This window comes from Chelonia mydas, chromosome 14 (genome assembly GCF_015237465.2).
Source record: "Chelonia mydas isolate rCheMyd1 chromosome 14, rCheMyd1.pri.v2, whole genome shotgun sequence".
NCBI classification, from domain to species: domain Eukaryota; kingdom Metazoa; phylum Chordata; order Testudines; family Cheloniidae; genus Chelonia; species Chelonia mydas.
The window spans coordinates 8,798,563-8,821,015 of NC_051254.2; the positions used below are offsets into that span (position 1 = coordinate 8,798,563).

General features: G+C 38.5%; 1 protein-coding gene across 2 annotated transcripts in view; it reads left to right on the forward strand.

Annotated features, from left to right (window-relative positions):
• The window catches only part of TEX2 (testis expressed 2), a 113,769-nt gene that overhangs the window by 87,905 nt on the left and 3,411 nt on the right, over window positions 1–22,453 (forward strand). Inside the window, exons 7-11 of one of the 2 annotated variants that reach the window (XR_005227487.2) lie at window positions 6,762–6,894; window positions 18,011–18,136; window positions 21,126–21,335; window positions 21,820–21,940; window positions 22,023–22,260. Coding sequence is in view for 1 of the 2 variants with exons in the window: in XM_027817480.3 (XP_027673281.2) it covers window positions 6,762–6,894; window positions 18,011–18,136; window positions 21,126–21,335; window positions 21,820–21,940 (590 nt within the window). In the remaining variant the exon portion in view is untranslated. The remainder of the gene's footprint in view (window positions 1–6,761; window positions 6,895–18,010; window positions 18,137–21,125; window positions 21,336–21,819; window positions 21,941–22,022; window positions 22,261–22,453) is intronic. The other variant, XM_027817480.3, reaches the window with a different exon arrangement.

The following is a 22,453-nucleotide window of genomic DNA, read 5'->3' on the forward strand; positions in this document are numbered from 1 at the left end:
TAAGAACTTGTTCCAGCTGGCACTCAGTAACCAATGTCTGGATCCTAACCATACCCTGACTGATCATAGTGTGAGTCAGCAAGGATTTTAAATTGCCTCAGTTGTGGGGACTTTGGAGAACATTATAGAGCCTCTAAGTCACAGAGACTGAGTCAGCAAAAGGTTAAACTCCATTTATTTCTACAAACTTCTCAGAGTATATTCAAATGGTAGAGCAGGATTGTATCCAGCTTCTTGCTTCTGCACTCGAGAGTGCGCAGGTGTTCAGCCAAATTAATTTATAGCCCCAAAGATAATTTTGCTCAAGACTAATCAAATTCTCTTGACAAGAGTTATCCGTTAGATCCACTGGCAGGGTAGATTACAACACATGACTAGGTTCTATTGCAGGCTCTCCTGCTGACTTGCTGTGTGAGTTAGAAAAGTTGCGTACATGCTCTATGCCTCAGTTTCTCAATCTGTGAAACAAATATAATCCCTCACAAAGGCATTAAAGGCTTACGTAATGTTTGAAGTACACTGAAGTCATGGGATGAAAGTAAGTACTAAGTGGTTTCCATTAAGCAGAACTTTAGGGAAATACTCCTGACTAACTGACCTGTCCACCAGTGTCCCTTACCAGGAATAAACATTAAAGATAACAACAATGATATTTTCTCAGAACACAAGGATGGTGAAACAGACACACTCATGCATAAGCCAGCCAGTCTCTTCTCCAGTGCTTCTTAGGGGAAATTTCAGTACTAAACTAGCTGATAAATTCCTGACCAGGGTGGGTATTTTCTGTCTTTCTAAACCTTAGTTCCTCTCATTTGTTTGTAAAGGTCAAGTGACGATGGCTTACCGGAGCTGGAGAACTATGGTTTTGATGCTGTGTTTAGCTGCATTTTATTTACTTAACATCATATCCAGATCATCACATTCTGCCCAGCAGAACTTCAGGTCCTGTCTGCATACAGGTTTTGTACCAGTTTAATTATTTTGATTAGAAGTGTGACTTTTCACCAAAATAATTAAATCAGTACAACAGCCCCTAGTATGGATGCAGTTATTCTGGTGTATCACATATTCTACTAAATTTACATACATAAGCTATACCAATGTATACCAATAACTTTTGTACCAGTATAACTGTATCCACTAGGGCAGTTCTACCACTTTTTAACTCTATTAGTAGAGCTAAAGTGGTATAACTTCATGTTCAGGCAAGGCCTTAGAAACAATTATGTTTACCTTCCGATATGAGATTTGGGGTGCTCTCGAGTTGAGAACTGTGCTTCAGGGATTTGCCGAAAGTCAATACACCTGTTCTATTCTAGGAAACTTGGAAGTCGTGATGTGAGCATACACAACTGAGTGCATCTCCTTAGTCTCAGAGTAGTTAGCTGTTTATTTGATCAAGACCGGTCATTTTTTAATTTGAGCTTGAAGATGAGTTTTGTTCCAATGCAGTAAGATAACTGTTGAAGGTGTAGCTTAATCATTTGGAAAAAACAGAATATCCAGCAAGCTCTCCTTTCATCCAAAGGACTAGGATCTTTGAAAAAGCATTTTTGCCAGTTGATTAAGTTGATGCAGATTCTATTTGTAAACTTGGGAAATAACTAACTCTGTCTCTAGGCTAGGATTCCTTGGCTCTACATAAAAATGATGTAAAGTCAGAACTTTTAAACATCTGACAGACTCCTCTATTCAACTCTTTCCTATTTCTTTGCCTAGCTTCTATGCAAAGTTGTTTAATCAATTTCATACCTGATAGTTACTGTCTGAAGTGCTTGGGTGCAATATACAAGATCATCTTGCATCATCTTCTTAAAGGGCTGAGAGTTTGATATATTAATCAAATGAATTTAGTGCAAACTCTGTGATGTCAGACCAAGTTTTGCAATAATTGATACTCACTGAAAATTTTAACACTTATCAGCTGGTTAATGCCATACACACACTTTATGGATGACACTAAAAATTCTGACAGGTTTCAGAGTAGCAGCCGTGTTAGTCTGTATCCGCAAAAAAGAAAAGGAGGACTGGTGGCACCTTAGAGACTAACAAATTTATTTGAGCATAAACTTTCGTGAGCTACAGCTCACTTCATCCGATGAAGCTGTAGCTCACGAAAGTTTATGCTCAAATAAATTTGTTAGTCTCTAAGGTGCCACCAGTCCTCCTTTTCTTTTTACTAAAAATTCTGTTTTCTCAAATCAGTGTAGGACAGGAGAAGGCCTATAAGCTCTAATGTCCCTCTCAGAAGTGTGAGCAAAATAGTTTTGTTTAGTTTTAAGATTTTCTAAAATCTATCATGGAGCTATCTAGAAACATACTAATCACCACCATTGAATCACTGCTGTTTGTTGCATCTAAACACCATCATCTATCTGTGCATCATCTCCTGTATTATAAACTCTTTTGGGGGCTGGAAAGTTGCCTGTAAAACACCTGGCACACTGAGAGTACACCATTTCCAGGTTTAATAAAGTCCATTTTTTCATTTAACGTAAAGTTTTTGTTCTAAGACAGCAGATAATTTCACTACTGTTGGAAATGGAACTTTTTTTTCCCCGATGGAAATAGGGGGAAATACTTTACTGCATCCCAGATTATCTGGGGATTGGAACATATTGCTCGTTCCCTAGTTACAGTTCGTCTGTGATCCTATTTCTGCTGAAAAGTAATATTGCTGATTAAGTTTTCAATTTTTTTAGTAGTTTTTCCCCAGTTGTGGGATCTTACTATTTTTAAACTTGAAAATATTTTGAAAGAAGCGAATGTAGTAGACAACTTTATGGTCTGATATTTTCCTTCAAAATTAAGCCACACTTATTGGTGGTAATTATCTCTGGTTTCCCATTTGCAGTAGCTTCCATTACTTTATATTTTTTTTGTCTGCTTAGTTAAGGCATTTCTATTTGGCATGTCTTTTGACAGACGTAGGTTGACATTACTAGTGCCTCTGCTTTTCTGCTTATGTCGCTAATAAAGCCCTGGGGAACCATCTAGCATTGATTCTTCATTAGAAGTGAAGCAATTTTAGATGTGCCCTACTAAGACACACCCAGCAGTAGTTGCTTATGATGGACATGTTGCTTCTTGTATTCTTTTTTGCTACCAGAGACTTGCATGGTTCTGTTTATAATTTTGGTTTTATAGCAGTTGAAATAGCGTCAGAATCAGTGATTATATCATGGTCAGAAATCATGCTTACCAGTATCAGCCTTTTGCAGTTAAAATACTATTATTGACTTCAGAGGTAGGATGACTAAAACTGTTTAAAGTCATTAAGGGCTAATTTCACAAAACTGAAAACAATTATGAGCCAGGTCAGCTGGGTGGAAAATTTTAATCAGAAAACTCTGAACGGTGATTGGGAATTATTTAAGAACACTCTGTATAAACTTGACATTTTCCACTGAACTATTTTTTTGTATTTTAAAAATCTGTGCTTAAAGTAACGTTACTTTAAATACTTTTGTCATCAATTCTATTCCACATGTAGAAGACAGACTGTATACTTGGATCTCTAGTAGTTCTATCTTGAATGACTCCTTTTGTAATTCCATTGATTTCAATGTGGGATGCACATATAAATTAGGGAAGAATTAGACAGCAAAACATGTTGTGACCTAGCTATCCAGTCTAGTGGCAGATATTTGCCTGTCCTCTCCAGTAAAGTTGTAAAGAACTCTCATAAAAGTAGATTGCCAATAAGCTTTATGTTTTGTGCAATGAAAATTGCACTCTGCTGATACTGGTCTCCACAAGTGACAGGTTTATCCCAGGTATGTGCAAGCAAGAACATCATTTACTGTAGAGCAAGGGCGGGGGAGGACAGTTGCCCTCCCGCAACCTTGGGTTCCCCCACCCACGACATTTCACAGGTGTATATGTTCCATTATGTCTTCTAATCCCCCGCCAACTTTACAGAATATAACGTTCTATATGGTGACACAATTTTACCCTCTTTCTCCAACCATCAAAATTTTTTTCTGAAATGATGCCCCTGTCTGAAAGCTGAAAGCAGTTAGTGTACAAAACCCATCATTAAGTCGCATTATTGTGACTTTTAACAGAAATAACTAAACAGAATAAAAAAATACATATTACACCCAACCATGATTAAAAACCAATAAAACTGCATTAACTGCTCCAGTATATTAAACTTTATTTTAAGATTTTGTAGACCGATTCACTGATAGAGAGATTCAACAACTTTTTTAATTGGTTTCTAAGAATTTTTATTCTGGAAATGCATGTTTGAATTATTAAGAATCTGTTTGGGCTGCCAGTTCTGACTTAGTACTTCAGTTGCTTGTTCTTATCTTTGTAGTAAATGCATTGCATTTAAAAGTCAGGAGACAGGTTTTATGAGATTGCTGTGTGTTTTGGTTTACTTTTGTATTTATGACCACACTACCATTCAGTAAAACTAATCCTTTTGGTTTCTTGTTTACAGAGTAGTTGCAGCAGACAAGTGTTTATGGTAGGATTTGTAATCCTTGTAATTGCAGTCACGTTGTCAAATTGTAATGTTTTAGTTCCTGCATTTTATTAATTCTTGTAATAAACATGAAATCTCTGCAATAACCTTAGTTTAATTCTCTTTTGGCCCTAATTTTTAAGGGGATATATGTGAATATGACAACAATCATTGGAAAATATCTTTATTTTTGCATAAGCAATATGAACTTACTTGTCAGTAAGTTTCTTAGCATAAAGGTAATTTAGGCAACTTTCTCAATCAAAATTGGAGTTCTGAATGAAATGTTGTGGTATTATGCTGTTTGAGGCCATTTCATGTAGTCTGCTTTGGGTCTTAAAAATGCAGTGATGTACAATATTTGAAGAACGCTTTCAGAGCCTCTCAAAGTACAAATTTCCACTAATTCTTGACTTCAAGAAAAGACATTCTGCTCATGTGACTTTCATCATTTGAGCAATTACTGTCATTGACAGAGAAAGCAGCTTTTTAATTTAAATAGTGCTTGTGTTAATATAGCCATAACTTGATAATATGTGCTCTGGTGTTACTGTATCTTCATCAAGGTTAGGCAACAAACAACTTGATGACTAAATTGTACCATGAGGTGGGGGGGTGCTATTTTTTTTTTTATATAAATACTAACAAACCAGTCACCCTGAGTAGAAGAGAACATCCTTTCTCTCAGTAATCTGATTGAATTGTTTCCTTAGTTTAATTTAATCTATTGTTAAAACATCATTGAAGTTTGGAGCATGCTGACTCACTGATTACAAAAAGAGTTGCTCTCAGCTGTTCAGACCTGTGATATCTGTTCCCAATGCCATCTTTAATTTCACCAGCAGAAAGCAGAGAGGGAAATTCTGCATAAATTGGCATTTGTTTCCTTGTTTAGAAACATAATGTGAAACAGTCAACTCACATTCATCTGAATTGTGGAGAAATTTTATATTTGTACATGAGGAAACTAAAGACAGTTCGCCTTCAGCATTATTTCTAATTGTATGATGATAGCTGACTGGGTGGCCTGCATCCTGGAGTTTGTGGTTGCAGGGTTGGACTCTGTATATGGCATTTCAGTTTTGCTCATGTGTGTTTGCAGAAAAGAGAACGATAGATTGCATTCACAAAGGCCTAAAGTTTCAGAAGTGACTAATGTTCTTAGTGGATTAATTTTTGGTTGCCCAACTTGACACTTCAAAGGGGCCTGATTTTTCTGAGTGTTGAGCACCTGCCCTCTGTATATTGGGGCTTTTTAAGGTATCTCAAATTAGGCACCTAAAATCACTAATCACTTCTGAAAACATAGATCTGAATTTTTTGTATTCAGCCTCTTTAAAAGGTTTTGTTTGAATTTTAAGAGGGCGGTTTTTACTTTTTTTTTTTTAAATACTTGAATTATATTCATATTGGTGTGCAGTACATTAGAACACTGCAGCAGGCGAGTGTTTATTATTATTCACATAAGGTAAATCATTAGAGGAAATGAGGCTGTTCAAAGAAGAATTATTTTTTGTATTATGAAGCCTTAATGTGAATATATAGAAGTCATATATCTCAAGGGTTGTTTGGGTAAGGTCATGCAATACGGGACTGTCTGTCTGATAACTTCTCTGAGGGGCTCTGTCTTGCCATTCAAGAAGGTGTGGTACTCTCCTTCCCTTGCAGAGGATGTATCAGAGGGTCTTTCCCAGCTCATTTTTTACAGTGGCTTAGAAAGGACTGTAGAGCCAGTAGAGGGAATGATTGTCTAACTTATAGGCGGTTTCATTATTTAGTGTTGATTATGATGATATTGTATAGATTTCTGAGCACCACAGTGGAGCTCAAACTTCACTAGTAATTAAATTAATTAATTGTTTTGGTATTTTATTATCAACTAGTCCAGGGATTCAAACAGTTTAAAAATAAAACTTTTTTTTAATGAAAACTAAACAAAAATATTATACTCGCGTATAAAACATGCCCCAAAGTTCTGGAAGTTGAACTATAATGGCATTGTGGTAGTGCAGGCTCGCCACATAGTGTAACTGACACATCTTCATTACTTGCACTTTCCAAGATGAGTGAAATGTGAAAAGTAAACTGCACAAGTGGTAAAAAGTAAGATATTTTAAAAACTATTTTCCATTTTCAAAAATCTCTGGTCGTGTCCATAACCCTATGAATGCTTTTGTTCCAAAGTTATTTCTAGCTTGACATCACTTTAATATAAAATGATTGTATAAGTTACTCTAAGTTGCAATGTCACATCTTAAAAAGTTTAATTTTTTATTAACAATTCTAGGGCTTTGGATTGATTTGGAAATGTCCTACAACGGGTCTTTTCTAATGACCCTCGAGACCAAAATGAATTTGACCAAACTTGGTAAAGAGCCTCTTGGTGAAGCACTGAAAGTTGGAGAGATTGGCAAAGAAGGGTAAGATATTACTGCCCAAGAAAGAAACCAGACCTGTGTTTAGGAAGGCAGGGCTAATTCTACCCTTAGATGTTACTGCAGTTCAATTCTAGATCAATGGAAGTTGATGTTTGTATCTGAGGACTGAATTTGGCCTTAAGTCTGTAATAACATTTGGAACCAGTTAATTACTTCTGTTTATTGACATTTGATTATCTTCATAAACTAACTTTTTATAACAAGTTAATATACTTTATTATATCAGTTCTTCATTATGTTTAGACAGTAGATTTTTATCTTAAGGTATCTTCCACTTGCATTTAAAGCCCTGGTAAATGCTGAAGATAAGTCTGTACACAAGGTATAAATATGCTCTCCAAATAGGACATATTTTATAAAAAAAAAAAATAAAGATTTTGTAAGCAGAACAAAATACTTTTTTTAAAATCCCAAATCTTAGAACATAGAGACATTTAAATTACAAATAAGTAGATTTGAAAAGACTATTTTAAAATCAGTTGAATTCATTCATTAATTACCTGATCAGTTCTGATTTCATTATTCTGTATATTTTCTGCAAGAAAAAGACAAATGGTGACATTGTGAAATGCTAACTTCTAAAAGAAAAAATGTTGATAAACTAAAATATAGATATTTGAACATGTATAAGATCTCCTTCCAGTGTTCTCTTCTTTGATACCGACAAGTAAAAAATAGAAGGATTTTGTTTAACTGCAAATACTGGATAAATACATTCTCAGTGTAACTCCAATGGCATTGGTAGGCTCCCACTAGAGATTAATTTTGTCCATTCTTGCTGTGAAATTTTTAACATATTCACCACATATTGCAGATACCCAAGTGTACGTAAATTAGAATATAAGAACAGCCATACTAGATCAGACCAATGGTCCATCTAGCTGAGTATCTATCCAGTCTTCTGCAAGTGGCCAGTGCCAGGTGGTTCAGAGGGAATGAAAAGAACACGCAATCCTCGAGTGATCCATCCCCTGTCAACCACTCCTAGCTTCTGGCAGTCAGAGGCTATGGACACCCGGAGCATGGGGTGGCATCCCTGACATCTTGGCTAATAGCCATTGAACTTATCTAATACTTTTTTGAACCCCATTATAGTTTTGGCCTTCATAACATCCCTGACAACAAGTTCCACAGGTTGACTGTGCATTGTGTGAAGAAATACGTCCTTTTGCTTGTTTTAAACCTGCTGTCTATTAATTTCATTGGGTGACCCCTGGTTCTTATGTTAAATGAAGGAGTAAATAACACTTTCTTATTTGTTTAGCTGTTTTGACTGCCACTGCACATTGAGTGGATGTTTTCAGAGAACTATCCACAATGACTCCAAGATTTTATTTCCTGAGTAGTAACAGCTAATTTAGATCTCATAAATTTTGTATGTATAGTTGGGATTATGCTTTTTCCATTGTGCATGACTTTGCATTTATCAATATTTGAATTTAATCTACCATTTTGTTGCCCAGTCACCCAGTTTTTTGAGACCCCTTTGTAACTCTTAGCTAAATCCAAAGCAGACAGCAATCTTGAGTAATTTTGTATCATCTGTAAATTTTGCCACCTCACTGTTTACCCTTTTTCCAGATCATTTATGAATATGTTGAACAGCACTAATCCCAATACAGATCCCTGGGAGACGCCACTATTTACCTCTCTCCATTCTGAAAACTGACCATTTATTCCTACCCTTTGTTTCCAGTCTTTTAACCAGTTACTCATCCATGAGAGGACCTTCCCTCTTATCCCATGACTGCTTACTTTGCTTAAGAGCCTTTGATGAGGGACCTTTTCAAAGTCTTTTCTGAAAGTCCAAGTACACTATACCCACTGGATCACCTGTATCCACATGTTTGTTGACACTCTCAAAGAACTCTAATAGGTTGGTGAGGCATGATTTCCCTTTCCAAAAGCCATATTGACTCCCCCCCCCACCCCCACCCCCCAAAAATTGTGTTCATCTGTGTCTGATAAATGTGTTCTTTACTGTAGTTTCAACCAATTTTCTTGGTACTGAAGTTTGGCTTACAGGCCTGAAATTGACAGGATCACCTCTGGAGCCTTTTTTAAAAAATGGTGTTACATTAGCTATTCTCGTGTCATCTGGTACAGAAGCTGATTTAAATGATAGGAACCACACTTAATAGTTGTGCAGTTTCATATTTGAGTTTCTTCAGAACTCTTGGGTGAATACCATCTGATCCTGGTGACTGATTCCTATTTAACTTACCAGTTTGTTCCAAAGCCTCCTCTCTTGACACCTCAGTCTGGGACAGTTCCTCAGATTTGTCACCTAAAAAGAATAGCTCATGTGTGGGAACCTCCCTCACATCCTCTGCAGTGAAGACTGATGCAAAGAATTCATTTAGTTTCTCTGCAATGGTCTTAACATCCTTGAATGCTCCTTTAGCACCTCAATCTCCCAGTGTCCCCACTGATTGTTTGGCAGGCTTCCTGCTTTTGATGTACTTAAACATTTTTTTGCTATTAGTTTGAGTCTTTGGCTAGTTGCTCTTCAGATTGTTTTTTGGCCTGACTAATTATACTTGAACACTTGACTTGCCAGGGTTTATGCTCCTTTCTATTTTCCTTTGGACTTCCAGTTTTTAAAGGATACATTTTTGCCTCTAACTGCTTATTACTTTGTTTAGCAATGGTGGCATTTTTTGGTCGTCTTACTGTTTTTTTTATTTTGGGATATACATTTAATGTGAGCCTCTTTTATGGTGTTGTTTTTTTTTTTTAAGTTTCCATGCAGCTTGCAGGCATTTCACTTTAATGACTGTATCTTTTTATTTCTGTTTAACTAGTTTCCTCATTTGTGTGTAGTTCCTCTTTCTGAAATTAAATTAGTGAATATTGTGTGAGCATAAACCAATATGGATGTTACATTTTCAAAGACCTTTAGTTATTAGATAGTTCTCAAATTATCCTTGTATAGTAAGTAAGCAGACAAGTATTAATGCTTAACAAATGTGGGGAAGGTGAGTCAGAGAGGTGGAGCAACTTGCCTGAGATTACACCGCTATAGCAGAACTGAAAGTAGAGCCTACGTTTTTCTGATACCTATTTTCATCCCTAATCAGTGGCTCTACATGCCATTCTTTTGCAGCTGTCTAGGTATGTGCTGTTTAGGCATTAGACTTGACTTGGATCTTTCATGCACAAAATTCTAAATGCTGAATGTGCCTTTGGTGAGTCCATAGTGGTTTCCCATTTTTCTTCCATAAACACAACGCTCCCATTTGTGCCTGAGAAATCAATACCCTGCACAGTTTCTTCTTTAGACTAGTAGGTATTATGTGGTGCTACTATAACACAAATAATGAATGTGAAAGGATAGCTGCATCCTGCATGTCAACAGTTCAGATGCTCCTCAGTAACTTTACTGCACAGTGTAAATAAACATGTCCACCTTTTAAAGTCCAATTTTGTATATATAATAGTTCTGTTTACCTCCTTGTTTAAATGAGAAATGCCTCCTAGATAAACTGGCTAGAAATTACATATTGTATCCTATCTAACTTGTATTTGTGCTATTTTTTTTCTTCATTTTTTATAATGTGTTTTGGATTCATCAATCTGTGGATTTGTATTTATCTGGTGAGTGGTATTTGTCAAATATCCAACTAATTTAGCTGTGGAATGTTGATTCTTTTTGTGCTATATAAAACCATTCAATGGGTTTTCTTTCTTTCCTTCTTTAGAAGGAAAAGGAATCTTAATAATGCGCTGAGAGGCTAAGATAATAGGTTACTCCCAACCTCCTCATTTGCTGTTGCTGCCCCTAGTGTCTCAGTACTATCGAGCCTGGATATAAAGACACCATTTCTGAATCCTTGGAAGCTAAGAATGCTCCTAAATTCATGTGTCCTATACTAGTTTTGCTGTGTAGTGAAGTAAGACTTTAAGTAGCCACTGGGGTCCTAGAATTTTCATGGTTCAAAGTAACTCTTTTCTCTTCCAGCAACAAACTAGAATGTCATAGTAGTTCCTGAGAAATCACCAGTCCCTGAACGGTAGGCAGACTCCATGATTTAGTGCATATTCACTGCCAACAAATCCAGAAAATATTCTTGAAAATCTAACCTTTTGCTGGTATATAAATAAAACTGACCCTTAATATTTAATAAAAGCTAATTTGCATGCTTGAGACATAACCTGGTCCATTCTGAAGTATATTAAAGTGAGATTTATAACGGTGCTAAATGACATGACCTGTAAAAATAAAATACAAGCAAAAATATATTAATGACCAAATTCTGTACTGTTGCACAGATAAATCTGGAATCTGAAGTCAGTGGGCTGGATTCTGCTCTGTTTTACTAAAGTTAAATGTGTAGTGACCCCACCAAAGACTGACAAATTATTTTTGATTTACATCAGTGTCACTGACACAAAGATTGTGATCCTAAATATTAAAAGGAGCTTTTCCACAAAATGCCCCCCCCCCACCCTGGAAAAAAGCAAACGCCTATTGAGATGGAGAGTCTGCTTCCCCTCCCTCAAGCCTACAAAAATGTCTCTGTATGGATTTATATCCTTGTAACGAAGGAACAGTCTCTGAAATACAGTGGGCAAACACACTGATTTCACACCTCTCTTTTTTTAATGTACCATAGTTTGAATTCTCACACAGCAATCATTTACAGGTAAAGTAAATGTTAATATCAGTAACTAGTAATGTATGCTTTGAATTTAGAACTAAAACTGTATTAGCCCCTTCAGATGGCCTTTCCTAAGTGTGCATCGTGCCCAGGGCCAGATGTTCATCAATTTGACCCATGCGCACTTCCAGTATACTTTTGTTTTTACCATATACAATGGATACCATGTAAAGCTTCTGAAAATTAAATGTGCTATACGAAGCGTATGGACACCTTAGTAGTAGTCATAGTTCAGTTCTGATCTGCACAGCTCATCTTAATTCAAATATTAAAATTAGCACAATGAAGTATTAGTTCAGATTATGTCAGGAGAATTGCTATGACAAATCGAACTGAACTCCATGCTTCTGAATCCAAGTTTGATATAGTTGTCATCAGTACCCTTCGCTGGAGAAGGTAGATGGTAGTACGGAAAACTACTTCATAACTGTGTGGCGAAATCACTTTAGTACGGATAACCATATTACAATATAATTATCTCCACAGTCGTGCGGGTATTTCTGACAAGCACTTTAAAAATAAAACATAGGCACACAATGGTGTGGCATGGCCTTGCAAAGATTCTCCAACCCAGACCTAATCTGCTCACTTGCCTTTACCATGACAGTAATGAAGAAGTGAGATATTACTTGCCCATCTGAAGAAATCATTCTCTCCAGGCCAGTTATCGACATAGAGTTTTGCAAGACTGGTGTAGCATGAGAAGCAGGATGAACGTCCATCATATCAGGAACATTTTGATCACAATGCTGCTGTCGCTATCCTATATATAATACCTTTTTTACCCTTCCCTGGCCACAAAAAAACTAAACAATCACTTCTGGGCAAAACAGACTGGAAAAAGCCATATCCATTCTAAGTAGGGATGGCAAGGAAACATGATAGATTGAAAACTTTCCAATGACTCCTTTGGAAGCTGAAGTTTCCTGAGTGGTGAAATGTTATCTCTTGGAGCCTGTGTTAACAGACAGCATTGGGATATCTGACTTTTGGCGTGAAAGGGTTAAATACTATGAGGAAATCAGAAATACACATAAATAATGAAGCCATCATAAGTATTTCTCATTGAGTGAGTGAATCTTTCTTTCAACATCTTTTCTTCAAGTAGTAGTATTATTAAATGTCCAAAATGCTTTACAAATTGTAATCCCTCAAAATGGGAAAATTGAGACAGGGCGGTTAAACAACTTGCCAGTGCATCACAGAGAGTCAGTGGCAAAACCAGGAGTGGAACTTCAAACCTCCTGGCTCCCAGCAATATGCTTATTCTGCCAGACCACACAGCCTAACACACACATACACACACACACACACCCCCCTTTATTCCGTCAGTGTCTCCCCATACCACACCTAGCTGTCTGCCAAAGCGGTACTTGATTTGAGTATGGGTGAGATTTGTATAAGCAAGTGGGGAAATCTCAGTTAGCAGTGCAGACCATATATAAATGAGCGTAGGCAGTTGACTGAATGTGACCTTTATGGAAGTGCCTTGAGCCAAATCGAGTCTGGAGCTACAACAGCCAAAAAAGCTCCCCCCCCCCCCCCCCCCCAAATAGCTGGAAAAAGACACCTGCCTCATTTGAAAAAGGCAACAAAACTAGTTAGGTGTAAGTTGCTTTCAGTCCCTCATATTAACAAACATGTCCAGCATTATTCTATCAAAAACAGTATCTTGCATTAATGTTTTGGACAGTACTCTGAAGTGTGTTGGGATATTATCCTGCTGGAGAGCCCTCAGACACAAAATGCAACTCTGAGACACTGCCAGTCAGCAAAATGTGAAATGGCTATTCTATAAATAAATGACTAGCATGTCTCAGACAGCATACCAGAGATTTCTATATGCAAATACAGGCAGGCTAATCTACATTTAGAAATGCAATGCAGTCTCCTACACAATATAATTCCTCTTGGTTGTAGTATACTACACAATAATACAGGGTACAAGTGGCAGTTCAGTGAAATCCCATGCAGTCAGTGCAAGAATATACTTTGAGAATGGCACTGCCTTCTGTTGTGATCATGTAGTGTGATCCACACATTGTATAATGAGATTGGAGATCGTCTTTGATGTCACTTAATTTAATGAAGAGAGGATTTGTTGATGTCTTGGCTGGCAGTGTCTCCGTTGTGGGATTATTTTAGGAATGCTCACTGGGACTATTGTGAGAGTGACCTCTTTCAGCTTTGGTGTAGAAGCACTTGGTGTGCATCACTTTTGGGTGCTCTGATACAAGCAGTGAGCTACAATGGGGTTGTACCTATGAAGAAATCTTTGGGGAAGGTCAAATCCAAACCTTACAACTTGGATCCGTGCTACTTAAAAAGGAATTTGAGATTATTGCCCTCATTCTTTACGCATGCTCCTAATGAAGAATGCTGTGTACTGGTGCATTGTACTTGAACTGTCCTTTAGATTGGTGGGGCTCCATACAGCAACCTTAACATCTTCCTCTGCCCACTTATATGGGCAGTGACAATGACTTCAGTGTTCTGCCTGGTTCCTTTGAAAAAGGAAAACATGAGAACAAAACCACAAGAACAAAAATGAAAGAAAACCCAGCTATAAATTGCATGTTCTTAACAAGCTGTGAAATATTACACAACTAAAATGACAATTCTGGGTAATTCCCTCTTGCCCGAAACTTTTGTTTTATAACTGCTTAAAACTCTCGCATTACAAGAGATATATTAATGTCAAAGTGTATTCACCCATATCTTTCCCTAACTTGAATCTGTTGCGAAAAGATTTGGTTCGCATTTGAGCACAAAACTACTCCAAAACTTGAGTCCAGGAATTAGTTGCTATTGTGTAATATTTTGTATCCTGATTAAGATTATTCTTCAGGTAGTTTACCTCTGGGTGCTCCACTTCAGGTGCGCATGACTCTCAAGTGTTGATCAGAGATTTTCAGTTAGCAGTGTCTGTGTGTCCTGCTCATACACCCTATACCTCCTCGTGCCAAATACCGAGGCAATATAGGGATACACAGGCAGATAGCCCTTAGTTTCTTCTCAACCATCTTGGCCTGATGTGGAACCCTAGCATGTCTGCCTTGAGCGTGCCTTGGCTTTTCTAATATTTCTGTAGTGGTTAGTATAGTTAATTTAGATAGAGTGAAAGTAGTGGTACCATTACCTGGTTCACCTATGTGTCTAACCATTGTTCGGGCTCCTGACCAGTCTTCATCTCTTGTCACAACATACAGGTCGTGTGCTTCATCCCAACCTAGTGGTTCTCCGCCTCAGGGCACAGCTTCTTGTTGGTTCATTGGGTTAGAATCCTTCTGCTCTACGGAAGTATAACAAGTGTTACTGAATAGTAGGAGGAGATCAACCCACACTATTTATGTGCAGAAATGGAAGAGATTCTTCCATTGGTGGTGGTGTCACTGTCTTCTGCCTGATTTGATGCTGCTTTCAGTCATCCTGGATTATCTGTTGGATCTAAAAAAAATCAGGGTTATGTGTTAGTTCAGTTAAGGTCCATTTGGCCACAATATCAGACTTTCATCCTCCAGTGGAAGGATTCTCCATATATGCACATCCGGTATCATCTAGGCTTATTAAAGGTTTGGAGAATCTCTGTCTGCAGATTAGGGACACTACCTGACCTGGGACCTCAACTTGGTACTCAGTTACCTTATGACACCTCCATTCAAACCAATGGCAACCTGTTTTCTGTTGTCTATGAAAATGGTCTTTTTAGTAACTATCACCTAGACCAGTAGGATCAGGAAGATTGGGGACTTGACAGCAGATCGTCCCTTTACAGTGTTCTTTATAGACCAGGTCTCTTCACGCCCACACCCTAAATTCTTACCTAAGGTTCTGTCGGAGTTCCACCTTAATACATTCATCTACCGGGGTTTTTCCTGAAGCCACATAGTTCTCTACAAGAATCCTGTTTACGTACCCTGGGTGATAGAAGGGAACCAAGCAATTTAGGAAGTCACCGAGACTCTTCATTTCCTTTCTAAATAGATCTATGGGGTTCTCAGTCTCTAGTCAGAAACGATTGAGATGGATATTGGGATATATTATCACTTACAATGCTGTGGGCATTGCCCCTCACCTCCAAAAGGGTGATAGCACAATCAGCCAGATCTCAGGCAACGTCTACGGCATTACTGAAGAATGTACCGGTATCTGAAATATGTAGGGCTGCTACAAGGGCTTCAGTACATACATTTTTTAAACATTATGCCCTGATCCATGCTGTCATATCCGATGCGATACTTGGTTCTGCAGTACTGTCTTCAATTCTGGACTCAGTTCAAAACTCCCTCCTTCATCTGGGGATACTGCTCGGAAGTCACCTGAAGTGGCGCACCCGTGGGGATGCTATTTGAAGAGGAGGAGGTTACTCACTTGGTGCAGTAACTGTTTTTTTGAGATGTGTCCCCCTATGGGTGCTCCAGTACCCAGTCTCCTTCCCCTCTGCTTCAGACTGTTCCTTAGGGGATGTTTTGAGTGAACAAGGAACTAAATGCAGTTTGCCTGTGCATCTCTGTATAGCTTGTTACGTTGCACAAGGAGGCATAGGGCGCATGCATGGGCCAAATGGATGCTGATAACTGAAAATCTCAGATCAAGGGCTTAAGAGGCACATGCACACCAGAAGTGGAGCACCCATCAAGGGACACGTCTTGAAGAACCACAGTTACTGTACAAAGTGAGTAACCTCTTTGCTCCACTACCCCTACTCCTCTTAATCCATGATGGACTCTCTTCAGCAGAAATTACACTACTGCCATATACACCAGGTCACTGACCAGATTCCTGTGCCTCACTGGTACAATGAGCTACAACTTGACCAGCCTGCAGAACCATTTTCCCATGGATCCATGAAGGAGGGAAATGCGTGCCACGAAGAGACCAATTGGAAATTGTGCCCCCAGCTAGGGTGGGATGGAGGGAATTCTACAAAAGACTTTTTAAAGGAATTTTAGTACCTAGAATCCTTTTTCTTTTTGCCCAACAGCAAAATTCCTTTATCCTTCCCTTTTAAACTTACATTAGGGAAATTTTATACCTACGTAGCTACATCAACTGTAGCTGCAATGATACAAATTACTAATGTAACCATAGCAATTAATTACAACACTGCAAGTTTCCTTGATGTAGACTGTCTTAAGACCTGATTCTCCAGTGCCCTGCACCTTGTGTAATCACTTACATTCATGCAAAGTGGATGTAGAATACTATCAATTTCAGATGTGCATGAATACATTATTTCGAGGCCAATGGAGAATCAGGTCCAATGTCCTTTGAAATTCCCATTTAACCTTTTTTCCCTTCTCTCTCTAACACCCACTATGAGGTCTGAGTTTCTAGAGGTGTTGTCTGAGAGGTTGAATATCTTAAGTGCCAACAGTGTGCACAACACATTGCTTTGCACAGATTTCAATTTAAAAAGAATACGTAAGATGCTATGTTACACGCCAGTAAGTGGGTGTATGTGCTGTAAGAGAGCCTGAGTTCATACAACTTGCTCAGATAGAGGCAAAAAAAGATAAGGTATAGGAAGAAAGCAGCCAACAGGAGGGTGTGAGCTAAACTTTGTGTGGGCAGGGTACTTTCCCTTAAACCACCATCTGGGCCTTCAGCATGTAGATTTCACTCAGATTCTCTTAAAATCAAGTAGCCTCCTGTACACTCACCTACCAGTTTGTAATTTATACCGCTTTACACATCATTTCTAAATCTGGCACCCCCCAATAATTATGGTAGATAGATACAAAGGACCCGTGTGACTCTGATAGTGACCAGGGATAATAGCTTGTGTACATATGTGAAGCATAAACACCATACCTGGCATGGCACAGTACGCTTTTTTTAATCTCCAAAATAAAAACTGAAACTTCCCATCCTGGAACCTTTAGTCAAAATTTGCGTTGAATAGAGTCCTATGTTGGCATTCAGTATAAATCTACTTGTCCTGCACAAGATACAGCTGCATAGTCTCATCTCAGCATTTTAAAATTCATGTTTGGGTTTGTTTGTTTTTATAAACTTTTGACATTCTTCATTTTATTCAAACCTTTTGGAAAGCAACTAACACCAACAAGAATGTGTCTGCAAACATATTTAAAGCCATCTCCCATTCCGTTAGGTGGCATGCAAAACAGCCATTCCGTTTTCTGTCTTGCCATACAATAGACTCTCATTTCATGCAGGTTTCAGCTTTACTGAAGAAAAACAGGCTTCTGTGTAAATAATCACACATATTTAATTCGAGGATTCTGCAACCCATCCCAGTGTGCGTTTGTTTGTTTGTTTTTTTACTTTCTCTCTCTCTCTCTGGATAGTTAAGGAAAGGGAGGGCGATTACAGACAGTTCAGTATAAATATATAAGGCACCACAAGAGCTATCCATGGTGAATGGGTGATAATGTCAAGTTTCATATGGAAATTGTTATCTCTGTCTCTTTCAGTTTCAGGCCAAGGGCATATTGCCTTGCAGACAGTGATGAGGAGTCTTCTAGTGCTGGGTCCTCAGAGGAGGAGGATGCTTCTGAGGTGATGGGAGGAGAGAAGCAGCTGACTCCTGGTGCAGAAGGGTGAGACGTTTACCTGATTTTTTTTTTTTTTTTGAACGTGCTTTGCCAGCTGAAGGATTATGACAACCTTTCATGTTCTGTTCCACTATAGTGCTTGTCATGGGAAAGGGCATCAGTAAGATGTGTGTATGTGTCGTCCATCCAACAGCACAACTGAAAAGCAGACGCTTCTGGGATGCAGGGGGGGGCAATCGGGTAGCATACTACACAACAAAGGAAGAAAGGGAAATATTGACCAAAACAAATAGCTACTCTTGCAAGTTATCGTAGCAGAAAAGATAGGAGCTTAGTTTCTAATGTATTGTGCAAAATATCTCTGCAGAGTGAACTGCATAGTGCTCAGTTTACAACATCTGATACTTCCATAACTTATCTGCAGATTTTAAAGACAGCTAAATGTCCCTATCCCATGTTACAGATGTGGTGACTTCACCAAGTTACTTTGAAGTTTCTATGGGCTTGTTTACACCTACCGAGGGGTCGACGAGCGATGCATTGGCGGTCAATTTAGCAGGTCTAGTGAAGACCCGCTAAATCGAATGCAGATCGCTCTCCCGTTGACTCCTGTACTCCACCGGATTGAGAAGAGTAGGGGGAGTCGACAGGAGAGCGTCTCCCGTCGACATCACATAGTGTGGACCCCGCAGTAAGTAGGTCTAAGCTACGTCAATTTGAGTTACACTATTCACGTAACTCAAATTGCGTAGCTTAGATCGAATTTCCCCTGTAGTGTAGACAAGGCCTATGCCTAAGATGTCTCACCCAGTGGCAGAGCCAGGAATAGAACTCCCAGCATCATGCTTAAACCACCAACTAAACCTCAGCTGTTTTAAATACCTTGAGAGGCTGAAAAACTAGGTCATTTTTGTTGGGGATTGAACCTGTGTCTATAGAGTTTAGTGACAGATTTCAGAGTAGCAGCCGTGTTAGTGTGTATTCGCAAAAAGAAAAGGAGTACTTGTGGCACCTTAGAGACTAACAAATTTTTTGCATCCGATGAAGTGAGCTGTAGCTCACGAAAGCTTGTGCTCAAATAAATTTGTTAGTCTCTAAGGTGCCACAAGTCCTCCTTTTCTTTTTAGGGTTTAGGAATTTCTAAACTTGATGCTTAAGTAGCATTTGAGCCATAGCTTCTCTTGATCGCTGTCACTTTTATTTTCTCTTCAACGGCTTTTAGAGTAGCTTGACTGTGCAGTAGTTCCCTAAAGTGTGTATTTTTAACAGGCAAATCCTTTTAATTTGTATATAGTGGTCTGTCAGAATTATTTATATGTAATATACTTTTACAAATACTTTGGTTTTCCTTTTTGTTCTCTTGGCAATGTTAATTATATGTGATCTGTACTTTTATGTAAATGTAGAAGGAAATTCTGATTGGCCAGAACTCTGTTTCAAGCCTTTGAAAATTTGCACCATTACCACTGTAGTATCCAATGAATGGATAACTCTGTTTCTGTTTGGGCTAGATCCACAGCTGGTATAAATCAGAGAATTGAAATTAATGGAGATATATTGGTTTTATACCAGTTGAGAATTGGCCCATTGTGTTAATAGAGATTAACCCCCCATACCATCTCATTCAGTGGATGACCTGGGCACTGCAGAAATGTGGAAGATGCCATCCTTATGGTTTTTATGCAGTGCTCGCATTCCTAGATGTGCTAGGTGTAGAAGGAAGTAGAGATGTACTCTGTCCTTACAACAAAGTGTCTGTCTTGCTAGCATCCCATCTAGACTAGTTGTAGTGGGGAAAAAACAGTCTTTCTGCATATGTGCAGCTAACAGTTCCTGGAGCCTTGCTTCTTCTACTGCCTGGTTCTTCTTTCCTCCTTGGTCCTCCTACCAGTAACTCCACACTAAACACAGTAACACTTCCAAAAACCTATAATTAAACACACTGCATTAAACAGCTGGGACATGGTGTTTGGTCCCTTTGAACTCAAGATGTATGTGCACATGCTTCAGTGCATCTGTCTCCTGACAATTTTTGTTAAGATGGTGATATACAAATTTGCACACATCATGCCAACTTACTGTTGACAATCATGTAAGCATCTTTAGCCATTTTAAAAAAAATTGTCATGCTTCTAGTGCCATCTGGAAAGGAGGTGCACTTGGACTGGATAGAAGAGCCATTAGTCACTTGTCACCAGCTGGGTGCAGACTCTGACATGCATTGCCTGGACACATCAGTGTGAATCTCTGTTTAGGACTTTTATTGAAGACCTTGCAAATCAACATGACTTCAGAGAAAATCTATAAATAATTTAGCAAATGAAATTGGTGATAGTCATAGAAATTGTAGCCCTTTTTTGTGTTGCCATACTGCCCAAAGGCTGCAATCAGAATTGGGGCCCCATCTAGTTGACCCTATGTGAGACACCCAGGAAAAAACTGTAAGTTGTTCGGGCAATCAAGATTGAAAAGACCTCTCATCACTTAGGGCCAGATTTTCAAAGATGTTTATGCACCTACTAGGATTTTCAAAAGCATCTGGGCACCTAACTTCAATTGAAATTAAAATAGTTAGGCACTTAGACGCTGTTTTGAAAACTCCAGTAGGCACCTGAATACCTCTGAAAATCTGGCCTAGTCTATTTGCCAGATAGTGTAGGATTGTCCCCTAAACTATCACTGAGATTTTGTGGGTCCTAAAGGAGCTAGGCATCTAATTTTATTAGATCCCTTTTGAAAATCCCAGCATATGTGTAAAAAAAAAAAAATTTTGGAGGAGTGCTTTTAGCATGCCTTGTTTTACATTTCTCAACTGCTGAGGCTTGCACCACACACATTTTCCCTGGCATTCAGCCCACATTTTTCTTCATTTTATTCCAAAGCTTTTAGTGTCAGATCATGGTTTTTACAGCCTGTAGCTCCTACTGCGGTGTTTCTTCATGGAGCATGCAGAGATAAAGAAATTTTTAGGAAAACTAGCTAATTTCTGGGCGCATCATTTTGATCATGTATTTTTCTTATTCTACATATGAAGGTATGTTGGAGGACATCGGACAAGTAAGATCATGAGGATTGTGGATAAAATTACCAAGTCAAAATATTTCCAGAAAGCAACAGAGACTGAGTTTATTAAAAAGAAGATTGAAGAGGTATCCAATACTCCACTATTGCTCACTGTTGAAGTACAAGAGTGTAAAGGAACACTAGCAGTTAACATTCCACCACCACCTACTGACAGAATATGGTAAGTGTAGAGTAAAGTAAAATAGAAATTGAATTCTTTTAACTATCAATTTTCCACTTACAATACTAATTTCCCTTATAAAAGACACTGGGTACTTTTATATCTTTGCAGCTATTTGACCATTCTGTAAAATAAAATAAAAATCAGTGTGATTCTTTCTTCCCTTGCCCAGTGTCTTTGAAATGTTTTGCTACAAAATGTGCGTGCCATCATGTCGGAAGCTCTAGTATCAATAGAACCTTCCTCTGCAAACTGCAGAGCATTTCATATGCAAAATAGTTCTAAGAACAAGAAGAAAAGGTTAGACACTCAGCTGGAATGTATTTTGGAAGAGATGCAATAGAAATTAATATTTATAAACTAGAGTGGTGACAGGAGCTATCATCAAAATCTGAATTCCATTTACAGTTAATGTGTTCAAGCATTTCCTTCAGGAGATAGTCACGATAAAAAACTCTCTCCTCTTTGTGTGTGTGCTCTTGAGGTACGGTTTCCGAAGACCTCCCTATCTAGAGCTAAAAGCTCGGCCAAAGCTCGGCGAGAGAGAAGTAACTTTGGTTCATGTGACTGACTGGATAGAAAAGAAACTGGAACAAGAGTTTCAGGTATGTTTCTTTAATAACTTTAAAGACGTTTTTCGTTTAACTAATGAAGGTTGCAGTTCAAAACTGTTCCTTTAATTCCTAGTGCAGACATAAGAGAAGTGCAGATTTTCAATTTGCAAAAGTGGTTGGCATCCAGCTGAACTACTAGGTGCTGAGCGCTGCTGAAAATCTGGCCAACTGATCAACCCAATGGATATACATTTCCAGGATGGTCCAAAGAGTGGGAGAGTCTCTTGACTATCTATGACACAAACCTATCAGGCAGACTGGCTAGATCAAAATTGCCACCTTGAATTCTGCTTGAAAGGAATTGCAATGAGGTATATACTGGGCGGGGGTGGGGGGAACAGGCACTTCCCTTTGGCCCTTTATTGAGTTGAGTGAAATGTGCAGGGATCTCAGCACTTCCTAATTGTCTAATCTGAAATTAATTGGTTTATACTGTGACGGGTTCCCCCATGGGGCGCCACCTGGAATTGGGGTACCACTGAACCCTCTGAGCCACTAGCCTGG